The sequence below is a fragment of the Tachysurus vachellii genome, chromosome 25, assembly GCF_030014155.1.
Source record: "Tachysurus vachellii isolate PV-2020 chromosome 25, HZAU_Pvac_v1, whole genome shotgun sequence".
Lineage (NCBI taxonomy): Eukaryota > Metazoa > Chordata > Actinopteri > Siluriformes > Bagridae > Tachysurus > Tachysurus vachellii.
The window spans coordinates 15,646,292-15,664,166 of NC_083484.1; the positions used below are offsets into that span (position 1 = coordinate 15,646,292).

The 17,875-nt window shown below is 37.3% G+C and overlaps 2 protein-coding genes across 2 annotated transcripts in view; one reads left to right on the forward strand and one right to left on the reverse strand.

Annotated features, from left to right (window-relative positions):
- The window catches only part of thsd7ab (thrombospondin, type I, domain containing 7Ab), a 112,207-nt gene extending 106,670 nt beyond the window's left edge, over positions 1-5,537 (reverse strand). The window contains exons 1-2 of the mRNA XM_060861154.1: positions 5,356-5,537; positions 2,844-2,950 (exon numbers count right to left, since the gene is read on the reverse strand). Coding sequence (XP_060717137.1) covers positions 2,844-2,950; positions 5,356-5,537 — 289 coding nt within the window. The remainder of the gene's footprint in view (positions 1-2,843; positions 2,951-5,355) is intronic.
- Positions 5,538-6,909: 1,372 nt separating this feature from the next.
- On the forward strand, positions 6,910-10,084 carry zmp:0000000881 (inhibitor of nuclear factor kappa-B kinase subunit alpha). The gene is made up of 5 exons (XM_060861864.1): positions 6,910-7,008; positions 8,368-8,513; positions 8,641-8,779; positions 8,866-8,973; positions 9,105-10,084. Exons 2-5 carry the CDS (start codon positions 8,368-8,370, stop codon positions 9,861-9,863), a joined length of 1,152 nt encoding a protein of 383 aa, XP_060717847.1. The 5' UTR covers positions 6,910-7,008; the 3' UTR covers positions 9,864-10,084.
- The last annotated feature ends 7,791 nt before the right edge of the window (positions 10,085-17,875 follow it).

Sequence of the window (17,875 nt, forward strand, 5' to 3'; positions counted from 1 at the left end):
ACTGCTTTTGTAATAGCGAATAATAAAATATAATATATATATAATAATAATATAATATTCGAATAAATGATGTTAAGAATCATTAAGACTGTCGTGTTGTTTGTTATACACCAAACTTTGACATTTGCGTTTAAATCTTAGTGGATTTCTTTTAGAGTCTTTTGTTTTCATGACCAGACGATTGCGGGTTCAATATCCAGGTCTTCTAAAGATTTATTCCTTGAAGATTTTAAACTTAAAGAAAAGAGAGGACAGATTTCTCTGCTTATTACGTTAATAAACGGAAAACTCTGTAACAGTCCGTAACACTCAGGCGAATGTGTGCGTCTCCCGTTTCTCAGAAATTCCTCTCTGGCTTTGAATCACGCAGTAAATTGATAAATTAAAAGGTTATTTTGTAGATTAGCGAAAGGCGGGTGTAATTACATCCTTTATTCCCCGCGTGTGCTCACTTTGGCATCTCTGTACCGAAGCGGTGCCTTTGACGACTCACGTGAACGAACACGACGAGCGAAATAAAACAGAAAGGAATAAAACAGACTTGTCCTTCAGGAAGTCTTTAAATCTCAGACATAAGTATGACACTGCATGAGAACTGCCAGATGAACTGGTTTGTTTACATACAGTAACGTGAATCATCTTTGTGAATCGGTTAATTCGATTCGATCCTTTTTAAGTAGCTTATTGCTATAATGCAAAGTTTGGTATGTTTGGTGTTTGTATGGAGTACAGAATCACAGTAAAGCCCAGATATACTTATGCACCAGTTAGCTTAGGGAGGTTAATAGATAGCACGTGTTCTTAGGGCTCCTCTTGTACAAGAATTCTATCAAATAATTGCGTAAATGACATCAAATAGGTGAAGAAAATGATATTTAATTCAGGGGTTAGTTTGTGTCATGGTGTGTTCGAATCTCAAAGCAGTTTTCTAGAAAAGTGGATGTTTGACAATATGGTAAAACTTAAATATAAATTATTTAATATAATATTAAACAAAATATTTTTTTTTCGTTCTGCTTTAAAAACTCGAAGGTTTGTTTTGACTCACGAGATTAGTTTTAGTCTCATTTTAAAAAACTTATAAACTTAAGTTGAATATCCCAAACTTTTGGAATTAAAGATGAGTTCACATAAGTTATAAGTTAATGAAATAGTCATGTTTACAGTGGAATTAAATACATGTTGATGTTACAAACACGACAATTCCAAACAAAATTCACATTATTTTTTGAAAGCACTGAACTACAGCACAGAAAATACAACGCAGTAAATCCTGCCATCTCTGCGACTACATCTGACAAAAACCAATTGTTTTTCTTCTAAAAATGTATTTTTTACTTTAATCTTTGCCGCGAACAGCTGAAAACATCCTCCTGTGTGTTCTGCTGAATTGGGGCGGTTCCTCCATCAATAAGCAATGCAAAGATTCATCAGTTTTAAGAAAAAATGACTGTAGGAGTGATTAAGTTATGACCGTCTGTAGATGTAGATTAAGTTATGTCCGTCCGTAGATGTAGATTAAGTTATGACCGTCTGTAGATGTAGATTAAGTTATGTCCGTCCGTAGATGTAGATTAAGTTATGACCGTCTGTAGATGTAGATTAAGTTATGTTCGTCTGTAGATGTAGATTATGTTCGTCCGTAGATGAAGATTAAGTTATGTCTGGCTGTAGATGTAGATTAAGTTATGTCCGTCTGTAGATGTAGATTAAGTTATGTCCGTCCATAGATGTAGATTAAGTTATGTCCGTCTGTAGATGTAGATTAAGTTATGTCCGTCTGTAGATGTAGATTAAGTTATGTCCGTCTGTAGATGTAGATTAAGTTATGTCCGTCTGTAGATGTAGATTAAGTTATGTCCGTCCATAGATGTAGATTAAGTTATGTCCGTCTGTAGATGTAGATTAAGTTATGTCCGTCCGTAGATGTAGATTAAGTTATGTCCGTCCGTAGATGTAGATTAAGTTATGTCTGGCTGTAGATGTAGATTAAGTTATGACCGTCTGTAGATGTAGATTACGTTATGACCATCCGTAGATGTAGATTAAGTTATGACCATCCGTAGATGTAGATTAAGTTATGACCGTCCGTAGATGTAGATTAAGTTATGACCATCTGTAGATGTAGATTAAGTTATTTCTGGCTGTAGCTCATCTATTTTCCAGGATCCAGTGTACCAGTAACGTATGTGTTCTATAAAATCATGCACTGTATGTAATATATGGTGGATTTATTTACACATAAAAAGTCTGGACAGAAACCAGAACATCTGGGAAATCATCTCATTTTTCTTGTACTAAATTGTCCAGCTTTGTTGAGTGTCAGTTTGCGTCTCCTGTGTCAGATTCCTGAACCCCATTTCACCTATCGTTCTCTTCTTAGCTTATCTGCCTCAGGTTCAGGAGTGTTTCTGAGATGCTTATCCCCACACGATGATTGTAAAAAAAGAGGTTATCTAACCATTCTGTGTAGACTGCTGTGTGAAAATCTGATGCTTGAGGTGAACGTTACCTGAAGCTCGTATCTGCATTAATTCCTTTACTTCACAGCTGCCACATGATTGGCTGATTGGATAATTGCATTGCAATTACAGGTGTTAAGTGAAACAATAATGTAAAAGATAAAAGAGTTTATATCAATAATGTAACTATAATACATTTATTCTCATATTCAAAACAGAATTATTCTGTTTACAGTATTTACAGGGCTCCTTAATATCCCTATATATATTGTTTGAACTAATTTCCTGCCAAAGAGCCCTCATCTATTTTGAACGTCTAACGACCAATTAGATGTTCTTCTGCACAGAGTTTGAGAAATTCCCATCTGTGCTAACAAACACCTGACTCATCCATCACGTTCTGCTTCGGCGTGGTGACAAGAACACGGTGTGATTCAGGTGCTACAGGAAGTTCAGCTGGTTCGGAAGTGTTGTGCGTAACTGCTCCTCTGTAAGAAAAGAAGAGAACCAGAAGAACACAGGAAGTTTGTGATGTTGTGAATCATTTCCTGCTCTATGACAGAGACCTGCGCCGTCACGCTTCCTGATGTGTCCTGAGACGCACCTTCTCGTCCTTCAGGGTCGGATGTCATCATCATTTTAACGGCATAGTATTTTTGGCAGGTGGTAAATAGGTTTTCATGCTGAATTTATGACCTTGGCTCTCATTTCACAATATCAGGTGATTGGCTCAGGTGTCAGAAAACAAGTATGACAAGACTGCCACCCAGTGGCTGAAGTGAAAACGACATCTTAAAGTTAAAGGATTCACACACAGTTAAGATGGAAAAGTAAATAAGGAACATTTTAGCATTGTTCACTTTCCTTGCTTAACAACGTCTTGTAAATTTATGACATGGATTTCTGTCCATTTATTGGAACACGAGGCTCTCCATAGTGCTGATTCTGTGAAGTGGAAAATTTTTGTATTTCACTTTTTCTTTTCATACCAAATCCATGTGTTATAAAATATAATGTGAGAGAACAGATCACTCTGATCACATGGTCAGGGTCATGTTTCAAACTTTCCAATACAAATGGAAACCAAAACGAGATTTCAAAGCTAATTATGCAGCTAATTATGAATCTGCTGTCATTATGATTGTGCTGATGTTACAGTTTTTTTCAATCGCTAACAAGCGCTTACCTATACTTAAGATAATTTTTCTAAACTCTTAACACAGACTTACACCTACAAAACACAATTGGCCAAATTGATAATTTTCCTCTCAAAAACACATTTTGTTAAATATATACTAACTCTCCATTTCAAAACAGAACACATCTTTCTCTGCACACACTAACTTTACCGAAACACTGGAAATCTGACTCAAAATGAAATTATTCTGTCAAAGAATAACACTTGTTTTCACTTCACAAGGTATATGCAGTCAATCAAAGTACACCAGGTTTCAAAATACTGGTTATTGTTGACATTAGAAAAACTGCATAGACTTTTATGTTTCAGGTAACATGCAATCTACCTTTTACACAAAATGTCTTAGTTGGGAACTGTATGTCCACATGTACAGTAATGTTCATATTCAAACGCATTCCAGTAAAAAGAAAATCAGTTATTTTTCAGTAAATCAGAAACACAATATAATAGAACAGAAAAAGTTTTACAGTATTGCTTATAGTGAACAAAATATTATATATAAGAGCATTCTGAAAAACAAAAAACAAAACAAAAAACAAAACAGCAAAAAACCCAGATAAGAAGGGGGGAACTAAAAATATCATTAATGTATTAATGTATCTAATCCCTGCGATCTTCATGGTTAGGCCACATGTTTTCGTCAACATCACATCTGATATCATCCAAGGCGATGCACCTGGGATAAAACCGCTTGGTATGTCGGCTCCACCCTTGGCAATCTTGAACTGTGATGTGCCTGCAGCCAGCATCCATGGCTTCAAGGAGGGACATCTGGTCAGGTGGTCAGAAACCTTCCACCTCCATGCAGAAAATAACTCCTCTATGGGGTTGAGGAAAGAAGAGACTTACCAGTCTTGGGTGGACTTAAAACCATGCTGTTATTGCTTGCGAATGATGGAAAGCAACATTGTCCCAGGTAATTACAAAGGTCCTCATGTTTTCACCCTCCCGATCCTGCTCTGGTACCAGGCGCTGGTGGAAATCATTGAGAAAGGCAAGGAGGCGCTATATTATAGGGTCCAACCTGACATCTGTGAAGGAGTAATCCTGCATTTGCCATTGCTGCACACATGGTAATGTTTGCCCCTCTCTGTCCTGGCACATCAACTGTGGCCCTTTTTCCAATTATATTTCGTTCACGTCGACGCCTTTTGGATAGATTGAATCCTGCCTCATCTATGTAAATGAATTCATGAGGGGCCTATTTGGCCTTCAATTCCATAACTCTCTGAAACAAAGTTTATGTATATCATGTCATTACTGTATACCATACTGTACTGTAACCTATTACTGTGTAGGTTACCTACTTGCAAAGAGCAAAGCTGGACATTGAATTGAATATACACTATACCTGGACATATTGTCGTCGTAGCTCCTTGACTCTCTCACGCACTCTGTGTTTGGACAATGTCCGTGTAATGGTTGTGAGGCTGATGCTTTCTATATTGCCAAATATCTCATGGTACTCCACAATTCTAGTTTTAATTTCATGCAGTTGAAATATTGCATTATTTGCAACAACCATTTCTATAATGGCAAGCTCTTGATCATTATTGAGGAGCTTTCCTCTTCCCCCAGAGGGTGGAAGACGTTGCATTCTTTAGAGGGGAAAAAAATCAACATATGCATTACTGTATGACCTTATTGACATGTCAAGTAAGAATAGAAACAATCCTTGTAAAATGCAATACTTACCTGTTGGTTTGTTGAAAGATGCGAATAATGTAGGCAACTGTTGACCGCCTCAAATTGGGTTGCACTCTTTCACCAGCCTCTCTTAGTGAGAGACCGTGGTTGATTACATGGTCAATGATAGTGGCACGAATTTCATCACTGACTACTGTTCTTGCAGCCCTTGGAATGCCACCACCACGCATTCTTACACCTCTACCTTGCCCTCTCCTTGGGTCTGCTCCTCTTCCTGCACCTGCACCTCTCACTGCACCTGCACCTCCTACTGCACCTCTCACTGCACCTCTCACTGCACCTGCACCTCCTACTGCACCTCCTACTGCACCTCTCACTGCACCTCTCACTGCACCTCTCCCTGGCCCTGTATCTCTCACTGGAGCTGGTCTTCTCCCTGACACTCCCTCCGCTCTTCTTCTTCCGCGTCCAGACATTACAGTATTTGTCTTTTTCTGTTTCTGTTTCCAAAAACATCACTCCTCAAAGTCCTCATTTTATAGTAATAGAAAAAAATAACCCCTGCCACTGAGTCTAAGCCAGAATGGAATCAGCTGTGGTTGGCCCAATTCACCCAACATAAATCAGCTGTGTGTCAATTATTCAATTGTTTGTTTATTATCAGCTGAGATATATTGTTTTTGAACTGATATCATTGCAGAAGCAGAGGTTTTTATACTGCATCTAAGGTTTGGAATATTGTTTTTGCTATTGTGGGATGTTGTGTGTTAACATTCGTGAATACTACAAAAACAATCCATAATTTTGTTGGGAGGTATAACTTGTCTGTTAAGAAAATGTAAGCATTGTGGAAATGTGTTCACTGATTGCATATTGTGTGAAAATGACATGAAATGTGTGAATGGTATGGCCACAAAAGACTGATGCTGTGCTAATTGTGTTTAGAGTTTTGAAAATGTGACAACTGTTTGGACAAACGCTTGTTAGCGACTGAAAAAAACTGTAAGTGAATCTTTTGCTGACGATTCATTTAAATGAATCTTAACACAGAATCACTGTAGGGTTCGATTTATTGAGAGAGAGAGAGAGAGAGAGAGAGAGAGAGAGAGAGAGAGAGAGAGAGAGAGAGAGCAGACTTTCTAAGAACAGAGTTCTATACACAAAACTTGGGGAAAAAAACTAATGATTCACTTGTGCTTTGAGAATCGTTTATTTGTTCGTTCGGCTCCCTTAACTTCTCTATCCTCGCTGGTGTGAATCATCTTTGTGAATCGTTTAATTCGATTCTTTTTATGTAACTTATACATAGTTATAACACCAGGTTTGGTATGTTTGGTGTTTGATGACTAAAATATTATCGAATCATCAAAACACTGTTTTCTTAAGTAAAGATTATTTCTGTCCTTTTAGGAAAATGTTTTTAAGGTGTTAAATGTCACATGAGAAATACATGACCGACAGGTAAACAGGTAAGTGCTCTGGTTTAGAGGGGTAGTTTCCTGAATGTGAGTTTCCGGAGTGGTAAGAACAATGAGTCACACACACACACACACACACACACACACACACACATATATATACACACACACACACACTTACACACTCACACACACACAGACACGCAGATGTTTATCAGGCAGAAAGCTTTCAGTCTGATGAGACGATTCTTACAGTAACAACTGCTGAGTGAATCTCCATAAGGTGAGACATTTACATATTTTTATCTCTTCATGACATTAACAAACTCTAGACCTTCTTAATAATATTTACTTGTAATAATAGAAATACAATTTTATTTATTCACTTATAATATAACAAGCAAATGTACTGAGACTTTTCGTGTGTATTAAGTTACTCAAGGTTTGTAAACTGTTTTGATTGCTAGACTGCAGTCAGATCTTTAACATAGTCATTCTGTAAGATGGTAGTAAACAAATTAATCTCGTCAGGATTATCAGAAGAAAAACAGCTTCAATTTTGACAAAAAAAAAAAAACAAAAACAACTTTTTGTGTTATCATGAAGCTCAAATTCACTGAAACCTTCACGATTACTTTTTTCAGCGTTATTAACATTCATGATTCATAAGTTCATCAACGTCCGACTGCAGAATACTGCGATAAATTTAAAGTAATAATATAAAAAAAATAATATAGTAAGCTAATATTTATATATTTAATATTTTTAGTTTAAAAAACACGAACATTTAATACAACAGCTTGTAGTTCAGACAAAACAGAGACAAAAATTTGCACATAAAGAAGAAAACTTTATTTAAAGACTTAACTTTCACGTTTCTTTAAAGGAAGCAAAAATGTTTAGAGCACATGTAATGATATGATCAATGATTGAAGTGAAAATAGAGATGGGTTTAAAAGTTTGTGCTCCCCTTTCTGAATGCACTAATGATTCGTCTGTACGCTTGTTTGAATTAGTTTGACTTTGCAATCATCAGTTTTTCTCCTGCCAAACAAAAGCTGGAAATTCCAGTAAAGGTGACACGAATGGGCATCTTAGAGTGATTTAATTTAGTAATACTCGCCTGAGGCGAAGGCTGGAACTCATCAGCAGTCTAAACTGCCTGCTCAGCACGAGCCCGGACAAATCTGAACTCCTCGCTGCGCTGATCTGTGTTGGAAAATAGAGACAGATTGATTTGAGACTGTCACATGTGGAATTTGAGAGATTTGTTGGCAATGATTTGAGATGAGATCCACTAAACTTAAAGAAAACTCTACTATCTAATGGACGGTCTAATGTTAAAGCTTTTACGATTAAATATATAAGAAAAAATCTTGAAACAAAAAAAAAAAAAAAAACTCGTGAGCATCTGTTAGTGTGGTGAAATGCTGGATCAGGAATTTGCAATACAAACATATTAATTGGATTGTTGTAATAGATGTTTGGTGATGTAACTCATCTTGGGGGAAAAACACCTTGTACACTGACACACCTAAAAAAAAAACACAAATAAGATCCGTGTCGCTTGCGAAACGAGGACATTTCAAACAAACAGAAACATTAATGATTCATATTTCTCTTGTATTTGTCTGAATTTTAGATGGATTTTTCTACAAAAACCCTGGCAGCGGGTTGCTTTGGGAAAGTGTATAAGCAAAAGTATGGAGACACGTGGGCTGCGATGAAAAAAGTTCCTGTGAACTTCATCACTAAGGAACAGCTTACCAGAGAGTGCCAAGTTTATGAGTGCGTCAAGTTACACAGATATTTTGTTTTTTAAAACTCCATTAACAATTAACAAGAAGAGTTTACAATTGAAATGTTTTTAAATATGTAAATCACTTATTCTGCTGTAACTACAAAATAACTACAGGAAAGCGCAACACAACAACGTGGTCAAACTCCTCGGGAAACCGTGGCTGGAAAACGGAAGGTGGCACATTCCTCTGGAGTTTGTTTTTGGGGAGGATCTCGAGACGGCCATATTTAACGTACAGAAGTCTAAAATACAGGTAAGGGTCTGGAATGAATTGACTTTAATTTAATTCGAAAAGATTTAAACTCTCCTGTTAAAACGCTGCTGAAATGTTCTGCACAGCTGAGCCAGACTGTGAAGGCCACCATCATCACAGGGATGTGTGAAGGCCTGAACTTCCTGCACTGCAGAGACATCGTCCACCAGGACCTCAAACCGGACAACGTCATGGTGAGCGCTGATGCATGGTGGAAAACAAGCAGTAACCTTACCACCCGATGATGGAAAATAATGACACTGAAGACTTTCTTTACATCAGCGATGTTTTACAGTATATCTACAATTTCTTTTCATCCCGTTAGATTGAGCACGGATCTCACCGCGCTGTGATTATCGACATGGGCCTGGCCAAATTCTTCAAAAACGGTTTAAGCTCTGCTGTAAACCTGGGCAACGAAGCCTACGCTGCTCCTGAGATCCTGGAAGGGAACAATCGAGACAAGCGATCAGATGTGTGGGCCATGGGCAAAATCATTGCAGAGCTCTGCGCCAGAGTCAGGCTTCCCACTCGGAGTGTGACTCCCATGAAGATTAAAGACAGTCTGAAAGACAATTGTTATTGTAGCGTTGTGTGCAAAATGGTGGCGACAAATGCAGCAGAGAGACCCAACATGTACGGAGTAATTGGAGAGATCCGGCAAATTGTGGCAAGTCAGGGAGCAAATCAGGGAGCAGGAGCTGGAAGACCACATGCAGCTTTGGGTGGCCATTTGGGTCCCCGGCTAACAGAGGCTGCTGATTTTGGTGTGAAGCAAAAATGGCGCCCACCAACTCCTTTCCCACCGGAAGCGAAACACCAAGAACCTCCTGTTCAACATCCTGTCGAACGTATCCACCGCAGCCCATCACCTCGACCTCACCCTGTAGCTCCCGTAGTTCCTGTTAACCAAAATGCACTGGCCAATCAGCTCTCACTGCTGTCCATTCCTTGTCCTTTACCTCCAGACGGAACGGTGGTTCACCGTCGTTATGACAACGACACCGGACAAATGCACATTAAACAAATAATCACACGGAACGGAAAGGTGGTGAAGTACGAGGACGTGAAAATTACCAAGTGAAGTATACAAGAAGAAGTATACAGTGATGTACGACGTGACGACAAAACAAATCGTCCAGCGTCTATTTTGTATGTGTTTCCTGATTCAGAATTATACCTACAGAAAACGAACTTATCATGTGGTGTATGTATGAGGTGAATGTGTTTCGGTGAATGTTGTGTCTTATTATACTTCTTGTATTATAAATTTTCTACTTTTGCAAAAGGGCACAACAGTCTACTGTGTGTGTGTTTTTGTAAATATTACCACTTTAATTTACTAGTCTTTTGTTCCTTTGTTCATAATTATAGCATTAAGATCATGATCATCAGAATATTCCTACATATTTACACCAAGCTCGGTGTAAGTGGTGATCCAAAAGCATCCAAAAGGAGAAAATGCTCCATTATTTCTACAGATCTGTAACTTATATCTGTGCATAACTTTATTTTTTGTGAACATTCACAAACTTCAATTTACATTCTCACACATTTCAATAGACACATGCAAAAGTTTACCATGTCTCAAACTGAATGCAGACTAAGAAGAGCTTGGACACTAATATCTATCTATCTATCTATCTATCTATCTATCTATCTATCTATCTATCTATCTATCTATCTATCTATCTATCTATCTATCTATCTATCTATCTATCTATCTATCTATCTACAGTATCTGTCTGTCTGTCTGTCTGACTGTCTATTTACCCATCTATCTATCTATCTATCTATCTATCTATCTATCTATCTATCTATCTATCTATCTATCTATCTATCTATCTATCTATCTATCTGTCTGTCTGTCTGTCTGTCTATCTATCTATCTATCTATCTATCTATCTGTCTGTCTGTCTGACTGTCTCTTTACCCATCTATCTATCTATCTATCTATCTATCTATCTATCTATCTATCTATCTATCTATCTATCTATCTATCTGTCTGTCTGTCTGTCTGTCTGTCTGTCTCTTTACCCATCTATCTATCTATCTATCTGTCTGTCTGTCTGTCTGTCTGTCTGTCTGTCTTGTCTTTTTTTTATCTCTTTACCCATCTATCTATCTATCTATCTATCTATCTATCTATCTATCTATCTATCTATCTATCTATCTATCTATCTGTCTATCTATCTATCTATCTGTCTGTCTGTCTGTCTGTCTGTCTGTCTGTCTGTCTGTCTTGTCTTTTTTTTTATCTCTTTACCCATCTATATATCTATCTATCTATCTATCTATCTATCTATCTATCTATCTATCTATCTATCTATCTATCTATCTATCTATCTATCTGTCTGTCTGTCTGTCTGTCTGTCTCTTTACCCATCTATCTATCTATCTATCTGTCTGTCTGTCTGTCTGTCTGTCTGTCTGTCTGTCTTGTCTTTTTTTTTATCTCTTTACCCATCTATCTATCTATCTATCTATCTATCTATCTATCTATCTATCTATCTATCTATCTGTCTATCTATCTGTCTGTCTTTCTGTCTGTCTTTCTGTCTGTCTGTCTGTCTTGTCTTTTTTTTTATCTCTTTACCCATCTATCTATCTATCTATCTATCTATCTATCTATCTATCTATCTATCTATCTATCTATCTGTCTATCTATCTATCTATCTGTCTGTCTGTCTGTCTGTCTGTCTGTCTGTCTGTCTTGTCTTTTTTTTATCTCTTTACCCATCTATCTATCTATCTATCTATCTATCTATCTATCTATCTATCTATCTATCTATCTATCTATCTATCTATCTGTCTGTCTGTCTGTCTGTCTGTCTGTCTCTTTACCCATCTATCTATCTATCTATCTATCTGTCTGTCTGTCTGTCTGTCTGTCTGTCTGTCTGTCTGTCTTGTCTTTTTTTTTATCTCTTTACCCATCTATCTATCTATCTATCTATCTATCTATCTATCTATCTATCTATCTATCTATCTGTCTATCTATCTATCTGTCTGTCTGTCTGTCTGTCTGTCTGTCTGTCTTGTCTTTTTTTTTATCTCTTTACCCATCTATCTATCTATCTATCTATCTATCTATCTATCTATCTATCTATCTATCTATCTGTCTATCTATCTATCTATCTATCTGTCTGTCTGTCTGTCTGTCTGTCTGTCTGTCTTGTCTTTTTTTTTATCTCTTTACCCATCTATCTATCTATCTATCTATCTATCTATCTATCTATCTATCTATCTATCTATCTATCTATCTATCTGTCTATCTATCTATCTGTCTGTCTGTCTGTCTGTCTGTCTGTCTGTCTGTCTTGTCTTTTTTTTTATCTCTTTACCCATCTATCTATCTATCTATCTATCTATCTATCTATCTATCTATCTATCTATCTATCTATCTATCTGTCTATCTATCTGTCTGTCTGTCTGTCTGTCTGTCTGTCTGTCTGTCTGTCTTGTCTTTTTTTTTTATCTCTTTACCCATCTATCTATCTCTCTGTAGTCCTACCCGGAGCTTTACTACACAGTTGCAAGATAAAAGCAGTAGATTTACCCTTTACATCCCCCTGAGGTTTACTGAGAGAGGGTCTGATAAAGGAGGCTCATGCAGAACAGTTCAAACATGTCTTTAGCCCATTGTCTCCCGGCGTGTTTACTATCCGCCTGGAAACTGTTCACAGGCTAAATACGTGTTGTAAATAACACACAAACACTTCACAGGAATGTTGTCATCACACAACAAATAGCTGACAAACGACAGCAGTTTAAAAAAATATGTATTGTAAAACACTTGAGCACTTAAGCTCAATCAAAAGACTGCTGTGTGCACACACACACGCTGTAGTGTCTGAGGTCATAGGTCATCGCTGCAGAAGTACGTGGAACACTGATTGAGCTTGTGTACTTATTATCTCACAGACAATGTGCAATATTACAATATTGCATTTTTAATAAGTCATTTTTTCTACGACCTGAATATTTATTATTCGACACAAGTTCTAGCTTCCTACTGAAACCGAAGCAAATGTGTGATATTCACTTATCGTTCCTTTTGAAGCACGTGATCTTGTCAGACGAGTTCCACACTGCGGTTTATCTGGAAACCGACAAGTTTCACTGCATTTGTCTTCAAAATCGAAAGTAAACAGCTGAATAATGTACATGAGACAAGAACGAAATGCATGATGTGTCGCCAAATATGGAATTATGTGCAAAATGCTGTGGTGTAGAAGGATTAAAGCTATTCGGGATATGGATGGATGGATGGATGGATGGATGGATAGATAGAACTTTATTGTCATTGCAGGTACACAGCAACGAAATACAGTTTGGCATCTACCAGAAGTGTAAAGAGTAACAACTGTGCAAATAGACAAGCACAGATAAATATGTAGCATATGTACAGCATGTAATATATACACTCACCGGCCACTTTATTAGGTACACCTTACTAGTACCGGTGTGGTCTTCTGCTGCTGTAGCCCATCCGCCTCAAGGTTTGACGTGTTGTGTGTTCAGAGATGCTGTTCTACATACCTCGGTTGTAACGAGTGGTTATTTGAGTTCCTGTTGCCTTTCTATCAGCTCGAACCAGTCTGGCCATTCTCCTCTGACCTCTGGCATCAACAAGGCATTTGCGCCACAGAACTGACGCTCACTGGATATTTTCTCTTTTTCGGACCATTCTCTGTAAACCCTAGAGATGGTTGTGTGTGAAAATCCCAGTAGATCAGCAGTTTCTGAAATACTCAGACCAGCCCGTCTGGCACCAACAACCACGCTCGGTTTGACGCTCGGTTTGAACTGCAGCAGATCGTCTTGACCATGTCTACATGCCTAAATGCATTGAGGAGTTGCTGCCATGTGATTGGCTGATTAGAAATTTGCGTTAACGAGCAGTTGGACAGGTGTACCTAATAAAGTGGCCGGTGAGTGTGTATATATATATATATATATATATACATATATATATATATATATATATATATATATATATATATATATATATATATATATTAGGTCATACAGTATATACACATATATGTAAACATATGTACAGCATGTAATATATATAGGTATACATAAACATGTGTCAGCATGTAATATATAGATATATATGTAAACATATGTACAGTGAATAAATCTAAAGGCTATAGCAGTGCAGAGATGTGTGGACATTGGTGAAAAGTACAAGTAAATGGTTCTAAGCCTATGGAATTGAAAAAAATGTGCAGACACTGTTGTAAAGGAACAACAAGTAGAAGGTTATAAGGTAATGGAATTAAAAAATGTGCAAGCTGAACAAACAATTGCACTAAATACATACATATATATATATAGATACACATAAATAAAATAGTGCAGATGTATGTAAGGTACAATATGTGTAGGGAATAAAGAATATAAAAAATACAATATGTAATATGTACATCGAATGTATAATTGTACAGAAGTTATTAAAGTTATATACAGTATTACATATTACAGTACTATGATGGAAACAGCGTTTATTTTGATCATGAATTATTTTCCTATAACCGCATGGCACAGAGAGATCAAATGATGCATTACTTACATACAAATCTGTCTTGGTCGGGACACCGGAAGTCTTCAGGTCTCATTGTGACTAAAAGATTTACTACAGGTTTTCGGTCAGTCGGTGCGTTGGCATGGCAACAGGAAATGCTGTGGATTCTTAACAAATATTTGGCCGTGCTGATTTAGCCCTTTTTTCTACATTGAATAATAATCTGCTCAGACAAAGAAAAAACCCTCATTAACCTCATTAGACAAGGCTAAAATGCACAAAGGCCACAATGAGCATAAATCTATAGAGAAATATTCTCTTTATAATGCTGGCTTTTAATCTGCTCATGATACAAACGGGTATTTTTCCCTCATCTCAGACTCGTTTATGTTTATGAAAAGTACTTTCTAAAGTATAGGAACAAAAAAGCTATAATTCTTTATCTCCTCTTTTTATTCAGACCTTTGCTGAATTCAGTAAAGCTGCTTTAAATTAGTTGGTTTTACAACAAAGGGTTTAATGACTGCGGCTTTAGCTGCTGAATAATTTATTAGCTCGTTCTGCTCTCAGTACAAACAATAGCAGTTTTGATTCGAGAGCTTTTTAATGCTCACTTTAGACCATTAAGCGTCCACAGCAAAAATAAATCCAGGAAGAAACATTTAACAATCCTTTATACCACAGAGCTCAAAGTCTCCGCACTGCAAAAAAATGAACAAGTGATTGTGTTTTAAATCTAGTTAAATTTACCTCTTAATTCTTATTATAAGATTACAATAAACCAAATTTGATATTATTAACCCTGTTTTTAATAGTAATTCATCTTAATTTTGCTTCTTTCTAAAAACAAATATTTTAGCAAAACATTTTCAACATGTGCCTATCTCAGGCGTCATCGGGCATCAAGGCAGGATACACCCTGGACGGAGTGCCAACCCATCGCAGGGCACACACACACTCTCATTCACTCACACAATCACACACTACGGACAATTTTCCAGAGATGCCAATCAACCTACCATGCATGTCTTTGGACCGGGGGAGGAAACCGGAGTACCCGGAGGAAACCCCCGAGGCACGGGGAGAACATGCAAACTCCACACACACAAGGTGGAGGGGGGAATCGAACCCCCAACCCTGGAGGTGTGAGGCGAACGTGCGAACCACTAAGCCACCGTGCCCCCTATAATAACTATATTATAGTTATAATAATATTAGATTCCTAGGGTTAGAATTACTTCTAGTCTTTTACTAGGATCTTTCAAGATATTTGAACTTGCCAGGATGTGGGATTTTTTTTTGCAGTTCGTTCCGAGTGAAGATCTGATCAGAGCTTTATATCGATGCTCCTAATCCAATATGTTATGGTTGCCATAGTAACAGCTCATTCACATGGACATACACAGCAGATGCTAGACATAAATAGATTCAAAACAATATAATCATGGATACAGTGACATTTTCTGTAAGGAGACATTTGTTTGATATTTATGGAAGGAGTCTCCGGTGTCGGGATTTTTGTCGTTTGTCATTTGTAACTTATTAAAGAGGAACAAAAACATAATTTTTGGTCTTGGATTATTTTCTCATAGCAAAGTGTTCTATTTATTTCTTAACCTTCAGTGCTAATTACTTCCACTTCAGTAAACAGCTTCCTGATGATGACTGACGGTTTGCTGACTTACGGAGATGAGCCCTGAGACGACTCATCACAGATACCATTATGTTAACCGACCACATTCCGTAAGACACTGTACGTGTCATATAACGAAGGTGAAACTCACCAAAAAAATAATCCTAACTGGAATGTTAACGTTTTTAAATCACATGAGGAAGAGCACTTAAGTCAAAAGTTATACCAATAAATTTCATTTAAATGCAAATTATATAAACTACAGTATACATACACACTTTACAGGAGACATGATGTCATATTAGGTCATCGCTGGTGGTGTACAGTATACGGAGCACTGGCTATGAAGAGCTTTACAATTTAATCTACTGTAATATAATGTCAAGGGCTATAGAATCATCATCATCATCATCATCATTGAAGAAAATTAAAAATCTGCATCATTAAAAAAACTTTGCACATTTATATGGCAGAATAACATAGACAAAAGTATGTGCTCCCCTGATCATCACACCCATATGTGCTTCTTCCCCAAACAAATCTAACTGGAACTAAGTAACTAAGCATGACAATGTCCCTGTGCACAAAGCTCCTGAGATCCACGAAGACATGGTTGGAGGTTAAGGTTGGAGTAAAGAACTCGAGAGTCCTGCACTGAGCCGTGACTCAGACTCAACACCACTGAACACCTTTAGGATGAACTGCAACTGGAGTCTCCTCAGCATCCCGACATCAGAGTCTGATCTCACTGATGCTCTTGGAGCTGATGGAACACATCCATACAGCCATTAACAAGCTGTAGAAGTTGTTTGTTGACTCCACCCAGCCCGGGTCTGGAGAAACAGATAGACACGTAATCAACAATTTGCTGAATTGAATTCTTAAATGAACTTGGATAATTTCTGTGTGTTATCCAATATGGTGTTATATAGTGTTGTGTAAACTGGTTCAGGCTACGTGTTGATTTACGCTCCAACATGCAAGATAACCATGAATACTGTTAGTAATGTTCTGGAAAAACCACTCCAGGTTATCTTAAGCTTTTAGTAGAGAATACAGAAGAACAGACACTTAGATACAAGGAAAACTAAAAGATAGGACAAATTAAAAGAAAGAAATGAAGCAAGAAATCTTAATGACACAAATGTGCAATGCCCATCTCTTCCAGCAGGTGGTGTCTATTCTCACTTGACTCGTTTTCTATATTGTGCAGCAACACAAATCTGGCTAAAAAGTGTGAAAGTTAACAATAAACCAAAATATTATTCAGAATTAAAAAATATAACTCGAACAGAACCATATCTATTGTAATGTTCGTAATCTTATTTATTTATTTGCTTATTTTTTAAAGAAGAACAGCTTATAATGTTAACATTTTTCTACAGACTTTTAACAAGGCTATGCTTCCATCTTCCTCTTTATACCGCTCTTAAAGCTGATCATACACCACTTAAAGCTGATCATACACCACTTAAAGCTGATCATACACCACTTAAAGCTGATCATACGCCTCTTAAAGCTGATCATACACCACTTAAAGCTGATCATATGCCTCTTAAAGCTGATCATATGCCTCTTAAAGCTGATCATACGCCCCTTAAAGCTGATCATATGCCTCTTAAAGCTGATCATATGCCTCTTAAAGCTGATCATACGCCTCTTAAAGCTGATCATACGCCACTTAAAGCTGATCATACGCCCCTTAAAGCTGATCATACGCCCCTTAAAGCTGATAATACGCCACTTAAAGCTGATCATACGCCCCTTAAAGCTGATCATACGCCTCTTAAAGCTGATCATATGCCTCTTAAAGCTGATCATACGCCTCTTAAAGCTGATCATACGCCTCTTAAAGCTGATCATACGCCACTTAAAGCTGATCATACGCCCCTTAAAGCTGATCATACGCCCCTTAAAGCTGATCATACGC